Source organism: Abramis brama (assembly GCF_963993115.1).
Source record: "Abramis brama genome assembly, chromosome: 21".
In the NCBI taxonomy this organism is placed as follows: Eukaryota; Metazoa; Chordata; class Actinopteri; order Cypriniformes; family Leuciscidae; genus Abramis; species Abramis brama.
This window is the reverse complement of record NC_139983.1, coordinates 9,501,785-9,523,053: the sequence shown is the minus strand read 5'-3', so window position 1 is coordinate 9,523,053 and position 21,269 is coordinate 9,501,785. Positions and strand designations below refer to the sequence as shown.

Sequence of the window (21,269 nt, the reverse complement as noted above, 5' to 3'; positions counted from 1 at the left end):
CTGTCAGTTAATTAAATGATAAGCTATTTCCTCACAAAAGCAGTTTATTCAGCGTAGTCAAGGCTTTGCTCCATTAACATCCATTAAAGAAAAAACTATTTCGGGAGGATATGGGGTCAAAACAACACTGGACCTCATTGACTTCCATTCTATGGCCAAAAGCACTGAGGTGATTTTTGAAATATTTTCTTTGTGTTTTCACAGAAGATAGAAAGTCATACAGGCATGAAATATGACAATATAATGAGTGAATGTGTTAATGATATGGTGCTTCCAATGTAATTCATATGAAAGCACTGTGCCTTCTCCTGACTTCACTGTTTTCTTCACCAAACTTGATTCCTCTTGACTTCAGTAAACCCAGCTGAGTCACCGGATCCCGAGGATTATTCAGCACAGCCGTCAGATTCAGTGAACCCCAGTGATTCACTAAGGTCCTGTGAGTTTCACTCATGCAGACGCACCTGCAGCGAGAGCAGGCCAGTCCCTTCACCCTGCATCTCTGCTCAGGAAGCCTTGCTTTATCGGTGACGAGAACACAAGCAGAAATAGACAGAATACAGGCTGGGTTACATCAGGGGGGGAAGCAGATTTTTCCTTTTTTCTCCAAATGTTTTTCATCCTCATGACGTCAGACCACCACAGAGCAGGATCAGTCCACGTGATTGGTGGATGTTGTTGTCTGGTTCATCAACGAGGATCAAGCTGGGCTCAAATGCTGGTGCTGGAAGCATGTAAACTTTTAATGCATTAAATAAATACTTAACTTTTTCTCACAGGAGACTGATAACAATGCTTTGCATTTGAGGAGTGATATTAACATAAATGACTGACACTGGGACTTGCCCTGCTACCACATTGAAAGATTAAAACAAATGTCTTACTTCACATTTTATCTAAATTTGTTGATTCAATCATTTCTATACGGGGTTCCTGAGTGAATTATTCATTTATTCATATTATTACTTAGGAATGCATTACAGTCATGTTTAAAGGTACACTATGTAACTTTTGGCCCTCTAGCGTTTAAAAAACAAAACTGCATGCATTTTGCGGAAGAACATTGTTTTGGTTGTGCTTCGGCTCTGCGTGACTGTGCCGATGAATATGACCCTTCACAATAGATAATGCTTTACAATGAACTCCAGAGAGCTACATATGGCAATTTATCTGTTTAATAAAATACCTTACTCATCACCTGAGTAAAAACGCCATCTCTGCGTCGCTTTTACAACAGTTGAAATCCCTCAGTTCTCACCATCTCCGGAAAGCCAAGCCAATGTTGATTCTGGTTTTATTACGTGCTCTTTTTGCCAGAAGACGCTCCTCTGTTCGGCTTTTGTTTAAAAAGGGTGATTCCCCGGAGGATTGAGATTTAGCTGCTCCATGCATGTCAACATTTCTCGCTTGTTGTGACAACTAACCTATGACACTCCCACGTCATACACGCGTCAAAGTAGCCGGAGCTACTTTTCTCTATTTATGGATATGACAAGACACGCACAGCTGAGTGATGTATGTACGCACTTTCCTGCAAAAACCATCCCAACCGATCTAAAATATAACTTATAATAGGCATAGTGAATCAGGGTAAGATAAAAAACACGTTGTGGAGGAAGAATTGATGATGCATTGACTCATTATTTAAATTTCAGTATCAGACATCTTAAAGGCACAGTCATCAAAAATTAAAAGTGGACAGACGTGGTCACCATTCACCTTCACTGTATAGAAAAGAGCAGCGTGGACGTCCTGCAAGAAAACTTCTTTATTTCACACAAGGATGAACAGGTTTGGAATGATATGAGGTTGAGTAAATGGTGACAGAATAAGTTGGATATATACATCGTACTTTACATGCATAGTATACGTACTACCTACTGTATACTCATGTAAAGCAATAAATCCTCTTAAGCAAATCTCAACTGCTTGATTGTTTATATCATCTCAAAATGTAACTATATTTTCATCCAGCTCTAATCTGCTAAATGCGCCTATGATGAAAATATAAAACGTCCAATTTTTATAGGATGTCCAATCCTGCTCCTGGAGGGCCACTGTCTCCAATTAACTCCAATTAAACACACCAGAACCAGCTGATCAAGTTTACTAGGCATACTAGAACCTTGAGCTGTGTCTCATTTCGAAGGCTGCATCCTCGGAGGTTGCATTTGTTGGCCGCATATGTCATAAAGGATGCCTAATTTCAGAACAGTAACCATTATAAAATTGACTGTTATTCCTATGGGAAGCATAAATTGTTGTGATTTCTTTTGGAATGTAGTGGTCAGTTTACTGAAACGAAGCAGCCTTCAAAATGTGACCTCTGGAGGACTCAGCCTTCGAAATGAGACCCAGCTCTGGTGAATGTGATTTCACCAAGTGCAACATGTTCCTCAACATCTTTGTTGATCCTGGAACAACATTCCAATCTATCAATCAGATTTGAGGGACAAGTTTACAGTTTATGTCAAGTTTAGGCTTACAAGCAAGTTTAGGTGCTTCTACATCAGTGTTATTCACCTATAATTTCCCTCGGATTTTAGGGATAACTTATGGGTATAGGGTTTAGAGGGAAAGGATTAGGACTATGTTTTTGTAGGAATGTTGTTCTAAGATCACCAAAATATGTTTATAGGAACATGTCTTGGCAAATATCACGGTGACCTATCCCAGACAGCTACAATGTCGGCCCAGATCCGGCCCACATCTGGTACGCATGGAATCCACATGTACCAGATGTGGCCCGGATCTGGGCCGACAATGTTGCTGTCTGGGATAGAAGCTTCCAGGCAGGTGTGTTGAGGCAAGTTGGAGCTAAACTCTGTAGTACAGTGGCCCTCAGGACCTACAGTGGCCCTCTGTAGTACAGTGTCCCCAACTTTGGACACCCCTGATATAATTAACATCATGACTTTCTGTAAATAAATACAAATACATTTGGCTTGACTTGAATCTTTTGTTGACTGTGAAAACAGAGGTACCATTTCCAATGAAATTTACTTGAAATGTTGAAGCCAATTAAAATTAATTTGAGCAAAATGATATACACAACAGTTTTCCAATTGCTTAATTAGGCAAGACTGAAAAAAGTAACAGACCATGTTTGCAAGTGATTAACCAAGAGATATGACTTGATGATTTTTAAAACCACACATGAATTATCTCTGGTGCATTAGCCTTTTAGAAATCACTTAGTATCTTTGTATAAACTAAAAGCCACGTTTTAGGTTTTCTAAATGTGTTTTTTATTAGCTTAAAAAAAACCTATTTCTTAATGCAACTGCAATTTATGTTTCAAACACCCATTAAAAAACATTGTGTATGTTTGGGGTCTCTGATACTCCAGCTCTAAAACATAAATGCATTTACACATGCTGAGATTCTCTGATTGGACCTTATGCACCTGCCAGCTGTTTCCTTTTACCTCTTTTTTTCTTTTTTTTACTGAATTTTCTACTAATTGAAACAACGTTATTGGATTCGTCACATTTCTATAAGTGTGCGCCTATGTAACAAAACATGAATAGCCTACTATCTCTCTTCTGGATTTTAACTAGGTCAGATGAGCATATTTAAAGAATAAGGAAGTATATAAAAAGGTTGGCTTCAAAATAACTATTATTATTCCTACAGACAACGCACTGGGGTCTCTGGGAGCCCGAACATAAAGAACATACAGCACACGGAGCCTTTCACAATAGGTAATAAAGACCCTTGACCAATAGATACGCATGCATACGATGGTTAATAGAGTGTTTACTGACACGAGCCCCCTAAGAGCAGGGTTGCAAGCATACAATTTGCGCAAACGCACGCGAGGAGCAGCAGTGGTGTGGTGGTGATGCTCGCTGCATGCCGCATGTCTTGCGTCGCATAGCGCACACACACAGACGGAAGCGGGCTCGTGTCAGCTGGAATCACCTTTACGCGTTATTTGGCGTCCAGTAAACGCGACGAATCCGAGGAATTTGGGTTCGACACACGCAAAAGCTGACGGGTTGCGAGCACCAGCACATTTCAATTAGCCTCTAACGCGTTACTTGAAGGTAAGAGGCGATGCATGCGTGTTTATGCAGCTGTGAGATATTAATGTGCGGTCGCGGTCGTGGTCGTGTTTGTTTAATTTTCTGCTTTTGCCATTTAATGCATCGAAACGATCTAACAGGCGCCAGGGATGAATGAGTGAGTGAGTGAATGAATTAATGCCTGCATGTGACTGAATGAAAAGGTTCTCTCGCATGCATTACATGGCCTGATTATAGAACACTCTGCGCAGGTTAAGGGTGTATTACGCTTGAATTAAAAACTGTATATTTGATGCATTTAAAGCCCTGACAGCCACTGTTACGAAAGCTTAGTGGTTACTTGTTACTCTCTGTTAATGGACAAACCTATGGTGTTGTGTAATGAATTTAAGAGATGCACTGATGTTTCTCAGCTTCACTTGAGAGATTTATTATGCGATTTGAGCGCAGTGCAAAAAGGGACTGCGTCTTTTCTCTGCGGTCTGTCGGAGTGGTCCACATTCACACTGGTGCAACATTAAAACACATTTGAAAGATTCAAAATGGGATGCTATATGTTATAGTAGGGTTGGTTATATGTAGCCTATATACAAATCATGTTCTACTCATATTCTGTCACATCAAAAGGCTCGGGCTGACGAGATGTAGAATTAATGGCATGTTAACCAAACGCACAGATGGTGACACTGTGCTCTTCAACAGATCTTCGTCATTAAGACCTTTAATTCCTCCGTTTAGGATCATGGATCATTTTTCTGCATCGCTTCCCAGTGGTTTCCCTTCTCAAGGTCATTCGTTCAGCCATTGGTGCTCGAAAAAGCCCCAGTGCTATTACATAAGAATGACGATTGGGACGTGGGTAATAATTCCTGAGTCTCTTTAATCAAAGCTGCATTCTTAGAAAATGTGTTCGAGGCTGCTCGGTTTTTCATGCTCAGTCGCTCGGCACATTTGATGCAGGAGAAGCTGCAAATACAGACTAGACACTCCACATGGAAATAAAAAGCTCCTCTCCAACCCCTCCCCGTTTGTAGCCTATTTTACCTGATGCCCATTTTTACACATAAACTCTTGTGACTGTGATCTATTTAGAGAAACACAACACAGTCTGGCTGATTGCAATGATCTGATCTCACTTGACATCCTTGTGTTCATATTTTTATAACTTGTACATTGTGTACCATTATTTTGTGGAGCTAGTTGCAAATATACATTTGAATTCATATTTGAAATCATTTACATTTACTATGCATGACATCATGTTCTTTTCCTTTATGTAGGCCTATATTGGGTAATGGTCGATCAATAGGCTTTTTTTTTAATGGTCAATGCTGATAACCACATCTAGAACAGCACAGGCCAATTTAATTAATATGTGATCATAATTTAATAACAGTTCATGATATGCACAAACATATTGGCTTCTTTCATACTATATTTACTATAATAGATATCTATCTATCTAAAGTTAGGAAACATTACTAGTTTTTGAAAGAAGTCTCTTATGCTCATCAAGCCTGCATTTATTTGATCAAAAATACAGAAAAAAACCAGTAATGTTGTGAAATATTACTACAATTTAAAATAATAATTTTCTATTTTAAAACTGTAAAAAATTTAACCGTGATTTTTACGGTAAAAAAACGGCAGCTGTGGTTGCCAGAACTTTACAGTCAAAAATACGGTAGCAACCCGTTATTGGTTTTACAGACTTAACTTAAAATTTACAGTAATAAACCGTATTTTATTATCTGATATAATGTTAATTTAGTCCTATTGAAGTATTAATATCTGTTTTGTACCATAATACACTGATAACCACCAATCACAGCAGTGATGATAGTCACATGATGAATCAAAGCTCATCACAAGCAGCTCTTCTACAAGAAAGTTAATACTATAGAAGCTGCACAGTGTCATTCACACAAACATTAAACACCATCACGGTAACACACATGAAATTTTAAAAATGCAATAAACATTAATTTAACAACATTAAATGTAACATAAAACCCTAATGTACATAACTGATTAGGAAAAAAACGAAGAAAACTATGAAGAAACATAGTTATTTCAACAAAAATACAACAAATGTGAAGTGTCACACAGGGAATTGTGGGAATTCACTGTAAATTATACAATGAGTTGTTCTTTTTCACTTTCAAAAACTGTAAATTTAACGGTATTTAATGTACCATTAGATCTATCACAGTTACTTTCTGTTAACCAATTAACAGTTTTTCACTGTAGCATTTTTACAGTCTTTTACCGTTAAAATTGCGATCATTTTTTACAGTGTACTTTAAGATATAATTTATTTCTGTGATGCAAAGCTGAATTTTCAGCATCATTACTCCAGTCTTCAGTGTCACATGATCATTCAGAAATCATTCTAATATGCTGATTTATTATCAATGTTGGAAACAGTTGTGCTGCTTAATATTTTTTTGGGAACCTGTGATACTTTTTTCAGGATTCATTGATGAATAAAAAGTTAAGAAGAACAGCATTTATTTAAAATACAAATCTTTTCTAAACATATAAATCTTAACTATCACTCAAAAATATTAAGCAGCATACCTATTTCCAACATTGATAATAAATCATCATATTAGAATGATTTCTGAAGGATCATGTGACACTGAAGACTGGAGTAATGATGCTGAAAATTCAGCTTTGATCACAGGAATAAATTACATTTTAAAATATATTAAAATAGAAAAACATTTTTTTAAATTGCAATAATATTTCTAAAAAAAAATCGACATAGATATTGCCAAGATATTGGAAGTGTCAATTCCAAAATATTCGGACAGCCTTTTCAATGCACACATTTTCTAATATTTTGAGTGATTTTTGGATAAATATTGTTTAAAATAAGTGCTAACTTCATACTGAAAAAAATGGGTATTTTAATAGTATTTTCCTGTACGATACTCCTAAAAAAAATCATTTTCTACAGTGTATATATTTCTATCATTAAGTTTAGAATGTATAAATAAATTTAGAAAGTATTATGTATATATCAGCCTCTATATCAATAGATTTATCAATGCAGGTTTTTGATGACCAAATGCTGATATAATCATCATTGGCCTTTAACACATACGATCAACTGCTAATCAAAAAAGATTATTTTGTGACAGTTTACGTTGTTGCTCCATTGTGGGATCAGTGCATATAGATAGATTACAGTTCAGACTCAAATTCACTATTCAGGAACAGGGCAGCTGTCAGAGATGCTGTAGTGTAACCATTAACACTCTCTAATTAAAACACCACTATAGAACTACTTTGGAGAACTTTCTATCACCATATCATTTATTTCCTATGCAGTAATCATGGGAAAACAGAACAGCAAACTGACCCCTGAGGTGATGGAGGACCTTGTGAAGAACACAGAGTTTAATGAACATGAGCTCAAGCAATGGTACAAGGGCTTCCTGAAAGACTGTCCCAGCGGTCGACTAAACCTGGATGAGTTTCAGCAGCTCTATGTTAAGGTGAGAGACCATGGGCGTTTAGTCTAGCATTTCAACAAGTCAAACATCACTATTATTGGTGCGCATACTTGGGACTTAAAGCGATAGTTCACCCAAAAATGAAAATTCTGTCATCATTTACAAGCCCTCATCCTGTTCTAAATGTGTATGAATGTCTGTCTTCTGTTCAACAAAAAAGCTTATATTTTGAGAAATGTCTCTGTGTTTTATGTGTCCATATAAAATGAGCTGCAATTCTTCCCAATTTACCAACGTTCTTCAAATTATTGCCTTTTGTGTTCTGGTGAAGAAAGAAAGTCATACATGTTTGGAACAGCATGTGGTTGAGTAAATTATTACAGAATGTTTATTTTGGGATGTATTGTCCCTTTGAAATTGGGCAGTTAACTCTTCCAGCAGCGTTTGCCCTCAAGACATGAATGGTTCCTCAAATCATAATTCATGTTTAAGAGAGGTGTGTTGGTTTTATCTTATCCCCTATCCAACTATACATATATGTATATATAGTTGGATTTTTTTTTAAAGGTCAGTAAAAAGGAGAAAGCTAACAAAAAAGAGTGACTGTGACAGTATGTTTAACTGAAGACAGTAGAGTTAAGCACAAAGTACCATCAAAGCTGCAGTCTGTGAAATGTTATTCATAGAACAACTGTGACATTGTGAGATGTGAGGACTCTCAATCTACCCGTTGTGCGGCGGCCAGTTATTTTTTAATGAATTGCCATGGAATGGACCTGAAGCAAAGAACAGAACCTGCTGTGCCTGCTATAGAAAAATCAGACATGAAAATCAATAAACATACACAAATCCCTCTTAAAGGAACAGTTCACTCAAAAAATAAAACTGCTGTCATTATTCACGTCAATCCAAAGCTGTATGTGGACAGACGTTAAGCAGAACTTTTCATACAATGACAAGTCATAGTGACCACAGCTACCAAGCTCCAAAAAGACAGAAAAGCACCATGAAAGTAGTTGAATGACATGTGATATTAAGTATCCCAAGACATCTAAAGCCACATGAGAGCTTTGTGACTAAAATGTAAGCGAGTATTCACTAATACTCTTTGTGCCAGATATACTAACAGCTTGTGCCAGAGCAAACCGTCTTTTGGTCAGGATTTAGACACGCAGTGAAAAATCTGTCCTGAAAAGGCATGGACAGGGTTATTTTTGTGGCTGATCTTATTGCATACGCATTTGTAGGAGTTTCCCTTACAGGTGCAAAATGTATGGGGGGGAGAGTATTTAAATCAATCATGCAAGGTGATTTACAAAGGTTTGCGCTAGTCAGTTTACTGGTATTTGAGCCATTATTTAACACACAAAAGGCATGTCTTAAACCAGACGCTAATTTGCACTGCTCTTTGTAGATTGCGTTGGTGATCCGGCTGCGTCTGTGTTCTTTCATTTGCGCATCGTCATCAGTAGATCATGTGCAGAACTTTACACTCCCATCTGCGCTTTTATGGAATTGCGCTATCTTGCTAATTTACCCTGTTTAGTAAATCTGGCCCTTTGACTGCAGCAGAGAGGAAGATTTTCGGTGAATAACTAAACTAAATTGGACTCTAACACAAACAAAGCTATTATTTGACTTCAGAAGACTTGGAATATAGTGCTAAATGTTGTGCTTTTTGGAGCTTGACAGCCAAAGTCACTATGAAATATAGAGATATACTGTCAAAAATAACTGCATGAAGAATTATTTTCATGCAGTTTTGGGTGAACTATTCTTTTAACATATCACAGCAATTTCTAAGAAACCCAGTCTGTCCAGATTCACTAGGTGGGGCTTTAAACTTTAAAATTGAATGAAAGATCATTATTTAATCAAAGACCATCATTACTAATTTAAGCGAAACATTGCCAAACCAATCAACGGACTAAAATCTTTGTTTTTTTCCCTTGCAGTTCTTTCCTTATGGTGACGCATCAAAGTTTGCGCAGCATGCATTCAGGACCTTTGATAAGAATAGTGACGGCACTATCGATTTCAGAGAGTTCATCTGCGCCCTGTCCATCACGTCACGGGGAAGCTTTGAGCAAAAGCTCAACTGGGCTTTCAACATGTATGACCTGGATGGAGATGGCAAGATCACTCGAGTGGAGATGCTGGAGATTATAGAGGTACCAAAAATTGGTTTATTTGCATGAAACGAATGCCACTGGATGAACCTGTGTTTAAATAAACACTTTCCACAATTTGTTTTGTACAACAGTACTGTCAACATAAAAAAAACAAAAAAAACAACAAAGAGCAAAATATTATATGTAGCCTAATATTATATTATATATTATATAAAATGTAACAATCAAATTTACATTGGCTTCCTAAAAGAATTAAAAAACATAAAAAGCAAAACACACCTGATGCACATTCTTTGTTCTTCATTTTCTGGAAGTAGAGTTAAAAACGTCTCAGGTTACGAATGTAACCATGCTTACAGTTGTAACCTGAGACATTTCCTTTTGAAGTGGATCTTCAACAGTAAATCTTGGATTGACGCAATGGGGAACAAATACCCACGACACCATGCTGAAGGAATGCTTGTCTTATTAAGTTGTGAATATGCAAAAGCATAATGGGCATAGTATAAGTTGACTCTACGGATTACTTAGCCGGAATCAGAGCGTCAATCAAGAGCGCATATAGACTCATATACTGTAGATTGTCAAGTGGTACCACTCCCTGAGCCACTATCTTCAAATAATAGAAAATACTCAAGCTTCTATGCTCTTATAACAAGCGAAGTCCTGGCCTTTACAAACTTCCTCCCTCCCTAGCAGGGAGGTCGTCAGCCAAGAGCAGAGCTCTAAGGAATAAATGGCTCAGCTATGTCAGCTTCTTTGCCTTGACACAGCCCTTAGGCTTAGGGAGTATCTACAAGCTTGGATATTACCACTAATTCCAGGGGGAATGCAATGAAAATTTTCATCCAAAGGGATGCAAATATGAGAGTGGCAAAATATAGTTGCCAAAGATTATTGTCATCAAACTCCAACCCCTAGGGAAACCGCAGGGGAGCTCCAGCTCTATTTAAATGCTCTGGAACAATTAGGGTACTTTTCCAGGATCCATAAAAGACTCCATTCACTTGAGTGCAAAATAACAAGAAGGAATGCTCTTTATCAGGCGAACTACCTGGGTCATACTAGAGAGGCCTATAAAACACCCATCCGAAAGAGAGTATACATCCCTTCTTCAAGACCCAACAGTAGTTGGGAAGGGAGGTAAACGAAGTAGAGGGAATCTATACTGCCTTACATAACTCTGTTCACCCTGCATCAACCCTAAAGGGGTATCCCAAGCAACCATTTATAAGGGAACGTACAATTCTACTTTAGACCCTAACATAGGGGAGTATATATTTACATAGAACATAGGAGAATATAGTTTAACCCTGGAAAAAGACACTTCAGGATATTGGAGTGGACCAAGAGAGATGCCAGAGACAATAAACCTGTGCCCACAACTACAGATTAACGCCACTCTCACCTTGGGGGGCCATGAATGGTAATGTAGAGTCTGTATAATGAGGTCCTTTACATTCCATCAATCTGACCCTGGACAGAGGGCCCAGAGCAGCATGCTGAACCCCAGCAGTAATCTAGACCAGATAAGATAGCGTAACAACTTTTTTGCAACTCACACTTTTAGCGTTAGTTCATGCTCTGTGGTTTAGGTCCATGAAGGCAGACCCCAGCCTCAGCGTAAGCAACGTTCCAGCAGCACTGCTGAGTGGAATTCATGGTGTGGGGGCCATATATGCCTTGCCATGAGCCGCAAGGTGGTAAGCAGAGGAGACGGACCAATTTAATAACTTCTGCTTCTTCTCTGCCCACCTGTGACCCCACGATCGCTACGTTGCTTTATCAGAAACAGGGGCCTCACTGCGGCTTCACACAGTGAGTGCATTCAGCTTCCTTGAGAGGCAAACACACTCGCTCCATTGGCAAGGCAGAAGCCTTCAAAGAGGATGCAGCACCAGGAGAGATATATCTCGCAAACAACTCTTCAATTGGGGCATACTCACATATGTCACATGTTCATGCCACATTAATCATTCAGGTCAGAAGTGGCCACAGAGTGGCTTCCTGAACTGACATGAAAGCAACAGAGCTGACAGTAGAAGCCCAAAAAGGGAAATACTTACTGTAAGACTCCTCCCATGCTTCGCCTACAATCCCGCTGATCTATCCCGCCCTGCCGTCTTGGCCAAGCGAGGTGTAGACGATCGACTCTCAATCGCCAAGAGAGAGTGGGTAGACACAAAGAATGCATTCAACTCCCTCTAGAGCCAAACACTAAATTCCTATCAATCTATTGAGAATCAAATGAGACTGTGAACGCATAACTGAGTGCCTCTAGCTCCATCGAGGGCCGAAAACGCTTGTGTAAACGCTGGATTCCTATCCCTCGGGAGAGAATCAAACAGGAACAGAGCTTATTACGATGAATGCATCATAATGGTGCACATCCAGTTTCCTCCAACAGTGTTTATTATACACGCCCATACAAACATGACAAAAGAAGACAAAAAAGCTGATGAAGTGTATTATAGGCACCGTCTAATACTCACAGGTGCTCCGTTATTTACGTCATGGACTGTCGTTGGCCAATAAAATTGGCTTGTTTGTCACATGTGCTTCAGACACTGGCGTTCCCCATAGCTTCAATCCAAGACACAGTGTTGAAGTTCCACTTCGAAAGGGAACCTTAAGAGAAGGTACACCACCATCTTGCTCTGACGAAAGTGACTTGAAAGCACCTGACGTCATAAACACGACCTAATATGTTTGGTGATGCCAGTAGCACAGAAATCACACACTTCAACTTTATAAGAATGATGCTCTGATTGTGTATATCGGAATCTTAAAGCCTTCTCATGCCATTAAACCTGAGTCTTTTCTCCCCTCTGTGTGAAGGCTATTTATAAAATGGTCGGAACCGTGATAATGATGAAGATGAACGAGGACGGTCTGACACCAGAGCAAAGAGTGGATCGGATCTTTAGCAAGATGGATAAAAACAACGACGACCAGATCTCACTAGATGAGTTCAAAGAAGCCGCCAAGAGCGACCCATCCATCGTACTGCTCTTGCAGTGCGACATGCAGAAGTGAGGCTGCGCATGCTAGCATGCTCCGGACTGATCGAGTTATCTGTTTCCACTCTCATTTCCACAAGAGTAACATGTTTGGACTACTTTTAAATGAACTTTCTTCTTGTGATTGAACAACTAGTATGCATGAGAATGTTAAATGCTAAAGAGTTTAGAGTATATCCATTTAATTTCCAACATGCAACAACGTGAGACGTTTAAATCAGACAAGTCCAGTTGTTTTCACGCATTCATCGTCAGTGAAGTGCTCCACCGTATTTCATTTCTAGCTGCAATACTTCCTATCACACACACTACGTTTACTGCTGTATTTCACGCAGTAATTTGGGTTACCGAAATCGAAATGTGTCACACTAAATGTTACGATGAAATCAGTGTTGAACATCAATACTCAAAATTAAGGAGGGTGGAGAGGTTTATGCAGCCCTCCTTCCAAACGTGCTTGTACTTGAGAATATAAATGTAAGTTATTTGCATGCATGTCCTAAGTGTAAAACCTACTCTCTCTTCATTTTGGCAACCTTGACAAATAATACAAGGGAGGCCTTATATAAACGATAGTGTCAATAACAATACTAATGTGTGAGATTTACATTTGTTACTCATCTATCCATTAGATGTCCTCCCTTGGGTGCATGTTTCCTCTTAAAAGACTTACCATTTGTGTTGTAAAAGCTTTCAGTAAGACACACGTTCCAGCCCTGCCTCCATCTTTGTTGAAATTTTGCATTATTTGCATCTGCCATTGGCTTCTGCTGGTTTCACCATATTTTGCACTGACACAAGGACATAATAACCAGTATAAAACAAAAGCTTCTTTTTCAAACATTAAACGACCACTAACATCGTTCTTATTGCGATATGCTCTTTTTTTACTTTGCGCGGTATCACTGTCACATGCATGAATGGTTGCCTATGAAATTGTTTTCAGTAATAATACAGAACGGGCAATATAACATTTTAAGTGAATTTTCCCTGGAGGGCGTTTAGTAATAGATCCACTTCCCCTAGTATTACAACAAAACCTTATCCAGAATGGGTTTGGTACACATTTATTCTTAGTGTGCTGCGTTTTTTTTGTAAAACAATATTTCTACTCGAGTTCTCAACATTTCAAATAATGATTTTTAGCTACACAGTACCCTCTTTAATTTACTCTCAAAATTTTGTATCCTCCATATTTTATGTTCTCCGGAGAAGTACATAAATATATGGCATCCCAGATTTTTTGCAACCCTTTCACCTCCTGTGACACTCAGGATAGCGTCAATACCTTTGACGGAGAATAGAGAGATCTTTGTAAAATGCAAATGCCCAATAAATAGTGTATATCTTTGCCCTGTAAATATTTGTACCTAATACGGTAAAGCCAAATTCAAGCAGTCATTTAATTGTGTAATATGAGGTTTGTGTTTTATTTGTGGCATGTCTTAAGCTCGGTATGTAACAGTTGCACTGAAGACATTGTGATTAAAATCAATAAACTATCTATGGGTTGTTTTCAGAATGCAGGTGCTTAGTCGTGTGTGACCACAAATGAAATAACTAGGAAAAGCATTGTGGTTCATTACAGAGGATGCTGGCTTAAACTGACAAATACTAGCTGTAAACATACTCAAACCGTCATGAACAGGTGCTAACAAAAACTGAACCTCCTTTTTTCTTTTCCCAAAGGACCAGATGAACACGAAATGCTCTGAATGAAGCAAGATGACTGAACTGACTGTTCACAATCACACATATGAAATTTTAAAACGTCCTTTGCAAAGGAACTAGAACCATAAAACGTTCTTTAAAAATAAATAAAAGCAAACGCATAACAAACTGTACAGGCATGGCATATAAACTTTGCAAACTTCTAAGTACAGTCTCTCCAGGCAATGCCTATCGCACATCTCACTCCTCCTCTGCTACTTTCTCTGGATCCTGAAGCTGGTGGATTGTAATATTGGCACTTTTAGGCAGATGGCTGAAAGATAATGAAAAAACCCCATTAATATTTATATATAATATGTATAAAAACTTAATATAATAACACTATATCAACTTTAGAATTCAGTGCTGCCTGGACAGGCAGTGTTTTGGATCTCAAAATGACTTTGAATGCAACACATTATGAGCATCTTAACAAATGAGACCCCGGGCGAAAATTGGCATTTCAAAGAAATTGTTCTCATTACAGGAATAATACGCTTTTGGCTTGTTATTTGCTCAGTTTACAATTACGCATTTGATTAACTAAAGTCTGCAAATGATTTAAGCAAGCACTAGTTCAGCAAGTAGTCAAGAAACCGGCTTTAGGCAAAGATTGTGGTCTTTGGGGTCTTGTGTTTTTGGGGTCTACTATAATAGGTTTTCATGCTTGAATGTTCAAAAAACACTTTATTTTTCACATATCTGACATTGTTGCAGCACCTCACTTCTCAGTCTGTCAGTAACACTAAGGGCTGTTTTTCCCAAAGATTGTAAAACCATTGCCACCATTGGTTTCTACAATCAACTTAGCCCACGACTCTTTTGTGAAACGCAGCCCTGATCATTTCAAGTCTCTATGAAGCCCCTCCTTCCGAAAAGCGCAATGTGCTCTGATTGGTCAGTTGGACCAGTGTGTTGTAATTGGTCAACCACTTTAGGCGTGTTTTGGAAATGTCACGCCCCTTACCATAGCCGCGAGTTTCAACACACTACAAACTAACTCAACCAGGCCTTGCCCCTTTTTTACGTATGCCAATTATTTAAATGACTTTGTTTAAAATTTAGAATTTTTTTGTTAATTCAAAATCTTAATTCTTTGTTTGGTTTTTGGGGTGAGATCAATCAGAGACGTTTCAGTGAGATTAACCTTATAACAGTCTGAGGACTTTTATTTTTCTACCTGGTGGACTGAGGGGTGATGAAGATGAACTGCCGCAGATGTTGACGTTCTGAAAGCGCCACAAGCATGTTCATTGAAATGCTGCGATTGTGCATATCCTTGAAAACACAAAAGAGCTTTAGTAAACCTTCCTTTATTTATGAAATACTAATGTTCAACACATGACACAGGTCCTCAAAGTCATTATATAGGCACGTACCATATAAACGTCAAATTCGTCTAGGCACCGGAAGGGTGACTCAGTAATTTCCCAGAGTGCCAGAATGAAACAGACAGTGGAGAAAGAGCGCTCTCCTCCCGAGAGGGAACGCATGTCACTGACGTTGTTTTTTTCCTGACCTGGTGGTTTCACCTGGGAAAAAACAATTTAACAAACATGACAAAAGAACCCAGATACTAGCATTCAGGGTTAGGGTTAGGTTACTTCCATTACATACCAGTTTGAGGTCAGTAAGATTATTTTTTAAAGAAAGAGCAAGGATTCATTAAAATGATCAAAGAAAGTAAAGACAAAAATGTTACAATTTATTTTTTCAAATAAATTATGTTCTTTTAACTTTCTATTCATCAAAGAATCCTGAAAAAGAAAATTGAATCAGTTTTCAATAAAAACTTTTTTCAACATTGACAATAAGAAATATTTATTGAGCAGCAAATCAGCATATTTAGGATGGATCATGTGACACTGAAGACTGGAGTAATGATGCTGAAAATTCAGCTTTGCCATCACAGGAATAATTTACATTAATATTACATTAATAGAAGACAGTTATTTTAAATTGAAAGATATTTCATAATATCACTGTTTTCCTGTATTTTTAATCAATAAATGCAGCCTTGATAAGCATAAGAGACTTCTTGAATGTCAAAACATTTAATGTATCTCTGTGATGCAGAAAAAGCATTCTCTACAGTATTGTGTAAATATTGTCAAGTATTTATTTACTCATCATTTTAGTATTTGTTGTACTTAATTTATGCTTTATAAAATCACAAAATAAAATGCTTTTTTTTCAGTAATGAGAATATTTAGAATATATAGAAAAACTCAGAAGTAAAACATCTGGATGCATTACACTATACAGTAGTACCAAGAATTTAGGGGAAAATTTACTTAATATCCATGGAAATAATGTTACAATGCAAAACATCTTAATGGTACAAAAACTCTTTTTACTTCTGACTTTAGAGAAGAAAAAAAAAAAACATGACCATTGACACGTTTTCACGAGATTCATCCTATTAGTTGAGAAAGATTCATTTGAAACAGTCAAGCATTTGAGTAAAACAAGCAAGATGGGAAAATGTAACTTACTGAAATGGACAGGGTTTCAGCGACGTGGTCAAATATCATCGAGCCACAGCAGTGCAGCTGCATCATGAAGTTGTTGAAGTACAGCTTGCACCTCACAGAGAGTGACCTGACGAAACAACACACAATTCAAACAGATGCAAACTACTGTTGTGTTCAAACCTGCAAACATAAAGGACAGTCACTGTTAAGTCACAGTTGGAGTCACAGTCACAGTTGGAGCCTAAGTAAGTTACCGTCGCAGTGATTTGTATCGGTCCTGACGGTCAATCATGATGTTGTCGAGACGATCAATAAACTTCCTGAGATCCCTCAGCTGGCTGGATTTGCTTTTGTAATTACTGTGAGCTTCTGCGTACTCTCTGAAAAAAGAAGAAGATATTTGTCAATTTATTACAGATTTGATTAAAAAAATAAATAAAAATTAATCAATTGAAAAAAATAAAAATAAATACAGGCTTCACATACAGTATATTCTTTTAAACGCTGACATGATTTATTTCCATTTCCATTAAATGTATGTTACATAACCAGTTAAAAAAAAAAATTGTTTGGAAAATTGGGACGAAATGTCTTAAAGAGGGCCTATTATGCTTTTTTACATTTTCCACTTTCTTTAGTGTGTAATGTTGAGCATGAAAAAGGTCTGCAAAGTTGCAAAGCACAAAATCACTCCAAAGAGAGTTATTCTCTATATCAGTTTATATCAGTTTCTGAACTCCCTGAAACGCCTCTATTGTAGTCTTGAGTTTTCTTCCAGGAACGAACACGTCACAATATTCCTCATTATAATAATTCCTGCCAAAGGCATATGCAATATAAAGGGGTGGGGCCTGGTTGAGTTAGTTAGTAGTGTGTTGAAACTTGGTTTGTGGTAAGGGGCGGGACATTTCCAAAACACGCTTTAAGCGGCTGACCAATCACAACACACTGCTCCAGCTGACCAATCAGAGCACATAAAAGACTGGAACTAAACAGGGGTGCGTTTCCAAAAAGCGTCGTTAGCCAACTATGGTCGCAAGTTCTGTCGTTATCAGCATACTTCAACGAGTTGGTGTTTCCCGAAACCATAGTTCCAACGAACATTCGCAAACAGCATCGCAAAGTTGTGTGTTTGGAACGACATTTCTCAACCTGTGGTTAGAAGCATAGTTTCTTGTTTGCATGACATGTGGACTCAATAAATCCTTGTAAATAATCCAATAAATAACTCCAATAAAGACTCAGCAAAATAAGCAAGCTGACACTCACTTTATTTAGAATACATACAAATGTCATTCACGACTTTTAGGTTTGTCTAGAGATTTAAAGCGTCATTTTTGAAGAGTGCGCATGTGCGAACATGCTCTAGTACAGAAGAACGAGCCTATGATTGAATCTAGAAATAAAGCGAAATAACTGAGAAAAATGAGAAATAGTCCTCAGATGCCATGTCCGTAATTTATAGCGAAATAACTAGCATTAATGCACTTATTAGCACTTATTACTCCATTTCTTACTTTTTTGAACATTTAAGCATGAAAACCTATTCTAGTAGACCCCAAAAACAAAATCAAGACTTTGAAAAAGGGCATAATAGGTCCCCTTTAATTTATATTGAACCTGGAACATCCTATTAACCACTGCCTTGCATACCGGATAACTTGTTCCTTGTCACCGTGGCTGCTCTCTTGCGTAGTGATTTTTTGTCGCAGGCGTGTGATCTCAACATCAATACTTCTGGCACTCTGTTCTACCTGCTGTCGCACAGGACAGATTTCTTTGGCTTTGGCTTCACAGTCCTACACAACAAACAATTTCCAGACAATTAACAAGTCCAATATGTCACTGTACTGCTGTTTGGATGAACAATGTGTACATTTTCTTATGGCAGAACAATTCTAAGTATTATATTATACGGCAGAAAAAAATGGAGTGAATACCTGTGTTTCGTCCTCTCTGAGTGACAGCTCGTCTTTCATGGCCTGAATATTGGCCTGATGATCCTCGAGTTTCTTCTCCAAGACCTTCATGGTTTGATCAAGTTTACTGCACACAGTCTCTGCCTTCACTTGCTCCTCCTAGTCAAGAAAAATACATCTTTCATGAATCACTTTTTTTTTTTTGCACAAGACACTTAGGGGTTTTAATGCTAGAGTCAGAAATAATTCAAATCAAAAGAGTTTTTTATGACTGTAAGAACCCAGCGGTAATAGTTTTACTGATACCACCAATAGTGGCAAGGAAACAATATTTGTCAATTCTTCAATCAAGTCTTTAATTCTATAATATTTAAGTTAAGTGTTGCGATGTACACCGATCACCCAATGCTGTCTCTCACCTTCAGTTGTTCTGTCTCATCTGACAGTTGCTCCATTTTATTTTTCACATCTTTATACTTCTGATTAATATTTATGAGCTCTTTCTCATGATTCTTTAATTCGTCTCGAGCCTCTTTCACATTTTTCGTCTCTGATTCGATCTTCTGCTCATTCTCTTGTATATCTTCTTCCTGTACATTTGACAAATCACATATTATCATAAAATTATAAAAATGATTTTTTTTTTAGCCTGTATTATATTCATAGACATCTCACCAGGGAGCTGATGTCCTCAGCCTGTGCCTCTTCAATGTTCTCAAGTTCTGTTATAGAAGCTTTAACCTCATTTATGCATTGCTAAAAACCGAAAAATAAAGTTTAAATTAAAGCCAGCATCAATTACGCAGGTATGTTTGGACATGGAATAACAAGAGAAGTGAATTTGGATGGCATAATGGTGTAGCCTGTGCAGTTCAGTACCTGATTTGTTTTGCAGGCCCTGATGACACTACGCAACTTCTCCTCCATCAACTGAATGTCCTCCTTTACAGAGCTCAAGTGAAGCTGGAACCGTAAAAGCTGAGCCTGATTGTTCTCCAGCTCTGACTCCACTAGGCTGTGAATCAATAGAGAAGAACAAATATATTCAAGCATCGTTTGCCTTAGATCACGAATATCCCTCTGGAGTCTGCTATCTCTGTGTTGTCTCTTGTGTCTCTGTTTCTTTCTGCAGTCTGCTGTCTCCTCGAGCCTTACAGACTTGAGCTAGTAAATGAAGAAAAAAAAATGCAGCTTGATGAAAGATTATTATATTTATGAAGATTGCACTTGCCGTATTTCTGCTTCTGGGTCACCACCAAGATATTTGACCAGTACTTCCTTGTCAGGGGTGTAAGACCGATTGTAGTACACATGATCACCACCTGCAGTGAAGGCTTCACGGCAATTCTTCGGCGGTGTCGAACCCTGCATTACTTTCCTTGCACGAGCATGGTCCTTTTTTAGAAAAAACAGGGTCTCAAATCAAGTAACAAAAAACCAACAATAACATTTTATAAAAAAAAAAAAAATATATATATATATATAATACACATAAACATGCGCTCAAAAGTTTTGTTGTTTTTAAAAGAAGTCTCTTACAGTACACAAGGCTGAATTTATCTTAAGAAAAATACAGTAAAAACAGTAATACTGTGAAATATTACTACAATTTGAATATCAATATTATCAATAATAATTGTGAATAATTGAACACTAAATCAGCATATTAGAATGATTTATGAAGGATCATGTGAAATAAAATAGAAAACAATTATATTACATTGTAGTAATATTTCACAATATTAATACATAGTTCTGTCATGAAACTCTATATGCCGCAGGCTGATGGGTCCCTAAATCAAGCTGATGGTTTTTGCAACATTAACTAATTGGCACAAGCTGATTGGTTCATGTCACATCTGCAGCCAATGAGCTTGCTTGCTCAACATTTAAATGGCTGGTTATCATTCACTATAGTAGTTTGCAGCGTGCTTTCAGAGTTCGTCTAAAACCCTCCACCTTTGCCAGAGTTGTCATGATTTTTACTGTATATTTGATTAAATAAATGCAGCCTTTGTGAGCATAAGATACAGTATATATATTTTTTTCATTACTATACTAAATCTGCAATGAAAAAGCATGGTTTTGCATAAAAACATTTGCTGTCGACTTACTTTGATAATCAGAATGCACTCAATGCCCCTCATATCAATGAGGCAGTTTATTATCACAGGGTTCTCGACATTGAGGCAGTCCAGCACTGATGGAAACTCAGGATGATTGACTCCACTGACAAGAAAACAGAGAAACGTCATAATTACCGTACATGCATAAGACCTCGGTCTCCAGAAACTCCCATTTCTGGACACAAATATTTCTTACCGGCCTTGAACGTTATAAACACGGTCTGTGAATGGGCACACGATTATCTGAGGCCTACTGCCTTTTGGGAAATATGATGACATCAGTCCTTGCAGGACTTTTTCGTCCCTGTAATTGTCACAGCAAAAGGTTTTGATGAAACTTATTAAGCAACTCTCCACAGCCACGGCTAAACTGGGATCCTTTAGGCTGATGCATGCACC

The 21,269-nt window shown here is 37.8% G+C and overlaps 2 protein-coding genes across 3 annotated transcripts in view; one reads left to right on the top strand and one right to left on the bottom strand.

The window, feature by feature from the left end:
- The first annotated feature begins 3,624 nt into the window (after positions 1 to 3,624).
- Positions 3,625 to 14,163, top strand: vsnl1b (visinin-like 1b). 2 transcript variants are annotated; one of them, XM_084097664.1, is made up of 4 exons: positions 3,625 to 3,704; positions 7,365 to 7,531; positions 9,445 to 9,660; positions 12,460 to 14,163. In XM_084097664.1, exons 2-4 carry the CDS (start codon positions 7,370 to 7,372, stop codon positions 12,655 to 12,657), a joined length of 576 nt encoding a protein of 191 aa, XP_083953790.1. In that variant the 5' UTR covers positions 3,625 to 3,704; positions 7,365 to 7,369; the 3' UTR covers positions 12,658 to 14,163. The 2 variants fall into 2 exon arrangements, with proteins under 2 accessions (XP_083953790.1, XP_083953789.1); XM_084097663.1 differs by having other exon boundaries at positions 3,642 to 4,049.
- smc6 (structural maintenance of chromosomes 6) overlaps positions 14,043 to 21,269 on the bottom strand; it is a 21,783-nt gene continuing 14,556 nt past the window's right edge. The window contains exons 15-27 of the mRNA XM_084097625.1: positions 21,067 to 21,268; positions 20,859 to 20,973; positions 19,976 to 20,139; positions 19,624 to 19,759; positions 19,420 to 19,500; positions 19,164 to 19,334; positions 18,766 to 18,903; positions 18,479 to 18,624; positions 17,080 to 17,205; positions 16,847 to 16,952; positions 15,731 to 15,883; positions 15,532 to 15,629; positions 14,043 to 14,625 (exon numbers count right to left, since the gene is read on the bottom strand). Coding sequence (XP_083953751.1) covers positions 14,553 to 14,625; positions 15,532 to 15,629; positions 15,731 to 15,883; positions 16,847 to 16,952; positions 17,080 to 17,205; positions 18,479 to 18,624; positions 18,766 to 18,903; positions 19,164 to 19,334; positions 19,420 to 19,500; positions 19,624 to 19,759; positions 19,976 to 20,139; positions 20,859 to 20,973; positions 21,067 to 21,268 — 1,709 coding nt within the window. The 3' untranslated portion in view covers positions 14,043 to 14,552. The remainder of the gene's footprint in view (positions 14,626 to 15,531; positions 15,630 to 15,730; positions 15,884 to 16,846; positions 16,953 to 17,079; positions 17,206 to 18,478; positions 18,625 to 18,765; positions 18,904 to 19,163; positions 19,335 to 19,419; positions 19,501 to 19,623; positions 19,760 to 19,975; positions 20,140 to 20,858; positions 20,974 to 21,066; position 21,269) is intronic.

Excerpts from the sequence above, each read along its gene's own strand:
- vsnl1b (XM_084097664.1), top strand. The coding sequence starts at position 7,370 with ATGGGAAAACAGAACAGCAAACTGACCCCTGAGGTGATGGAGGACCTT. Across the intron at positions 7,532-9,444 it reads TTCAGCAGCTCTATGTTAAG|TTCTTTCCTTATGGTGACGC; the intron begins GTGAGAGACCAT and ends TTTCCCTTGCAG. Across the intron at positions 9,661-12,459 it reads AGATGCTGGAGATTATAGAG|GCTATTTATAAAATGGTCGG; the intron begins GTACCAAAAATT and ends CTCTGTGTGAAG.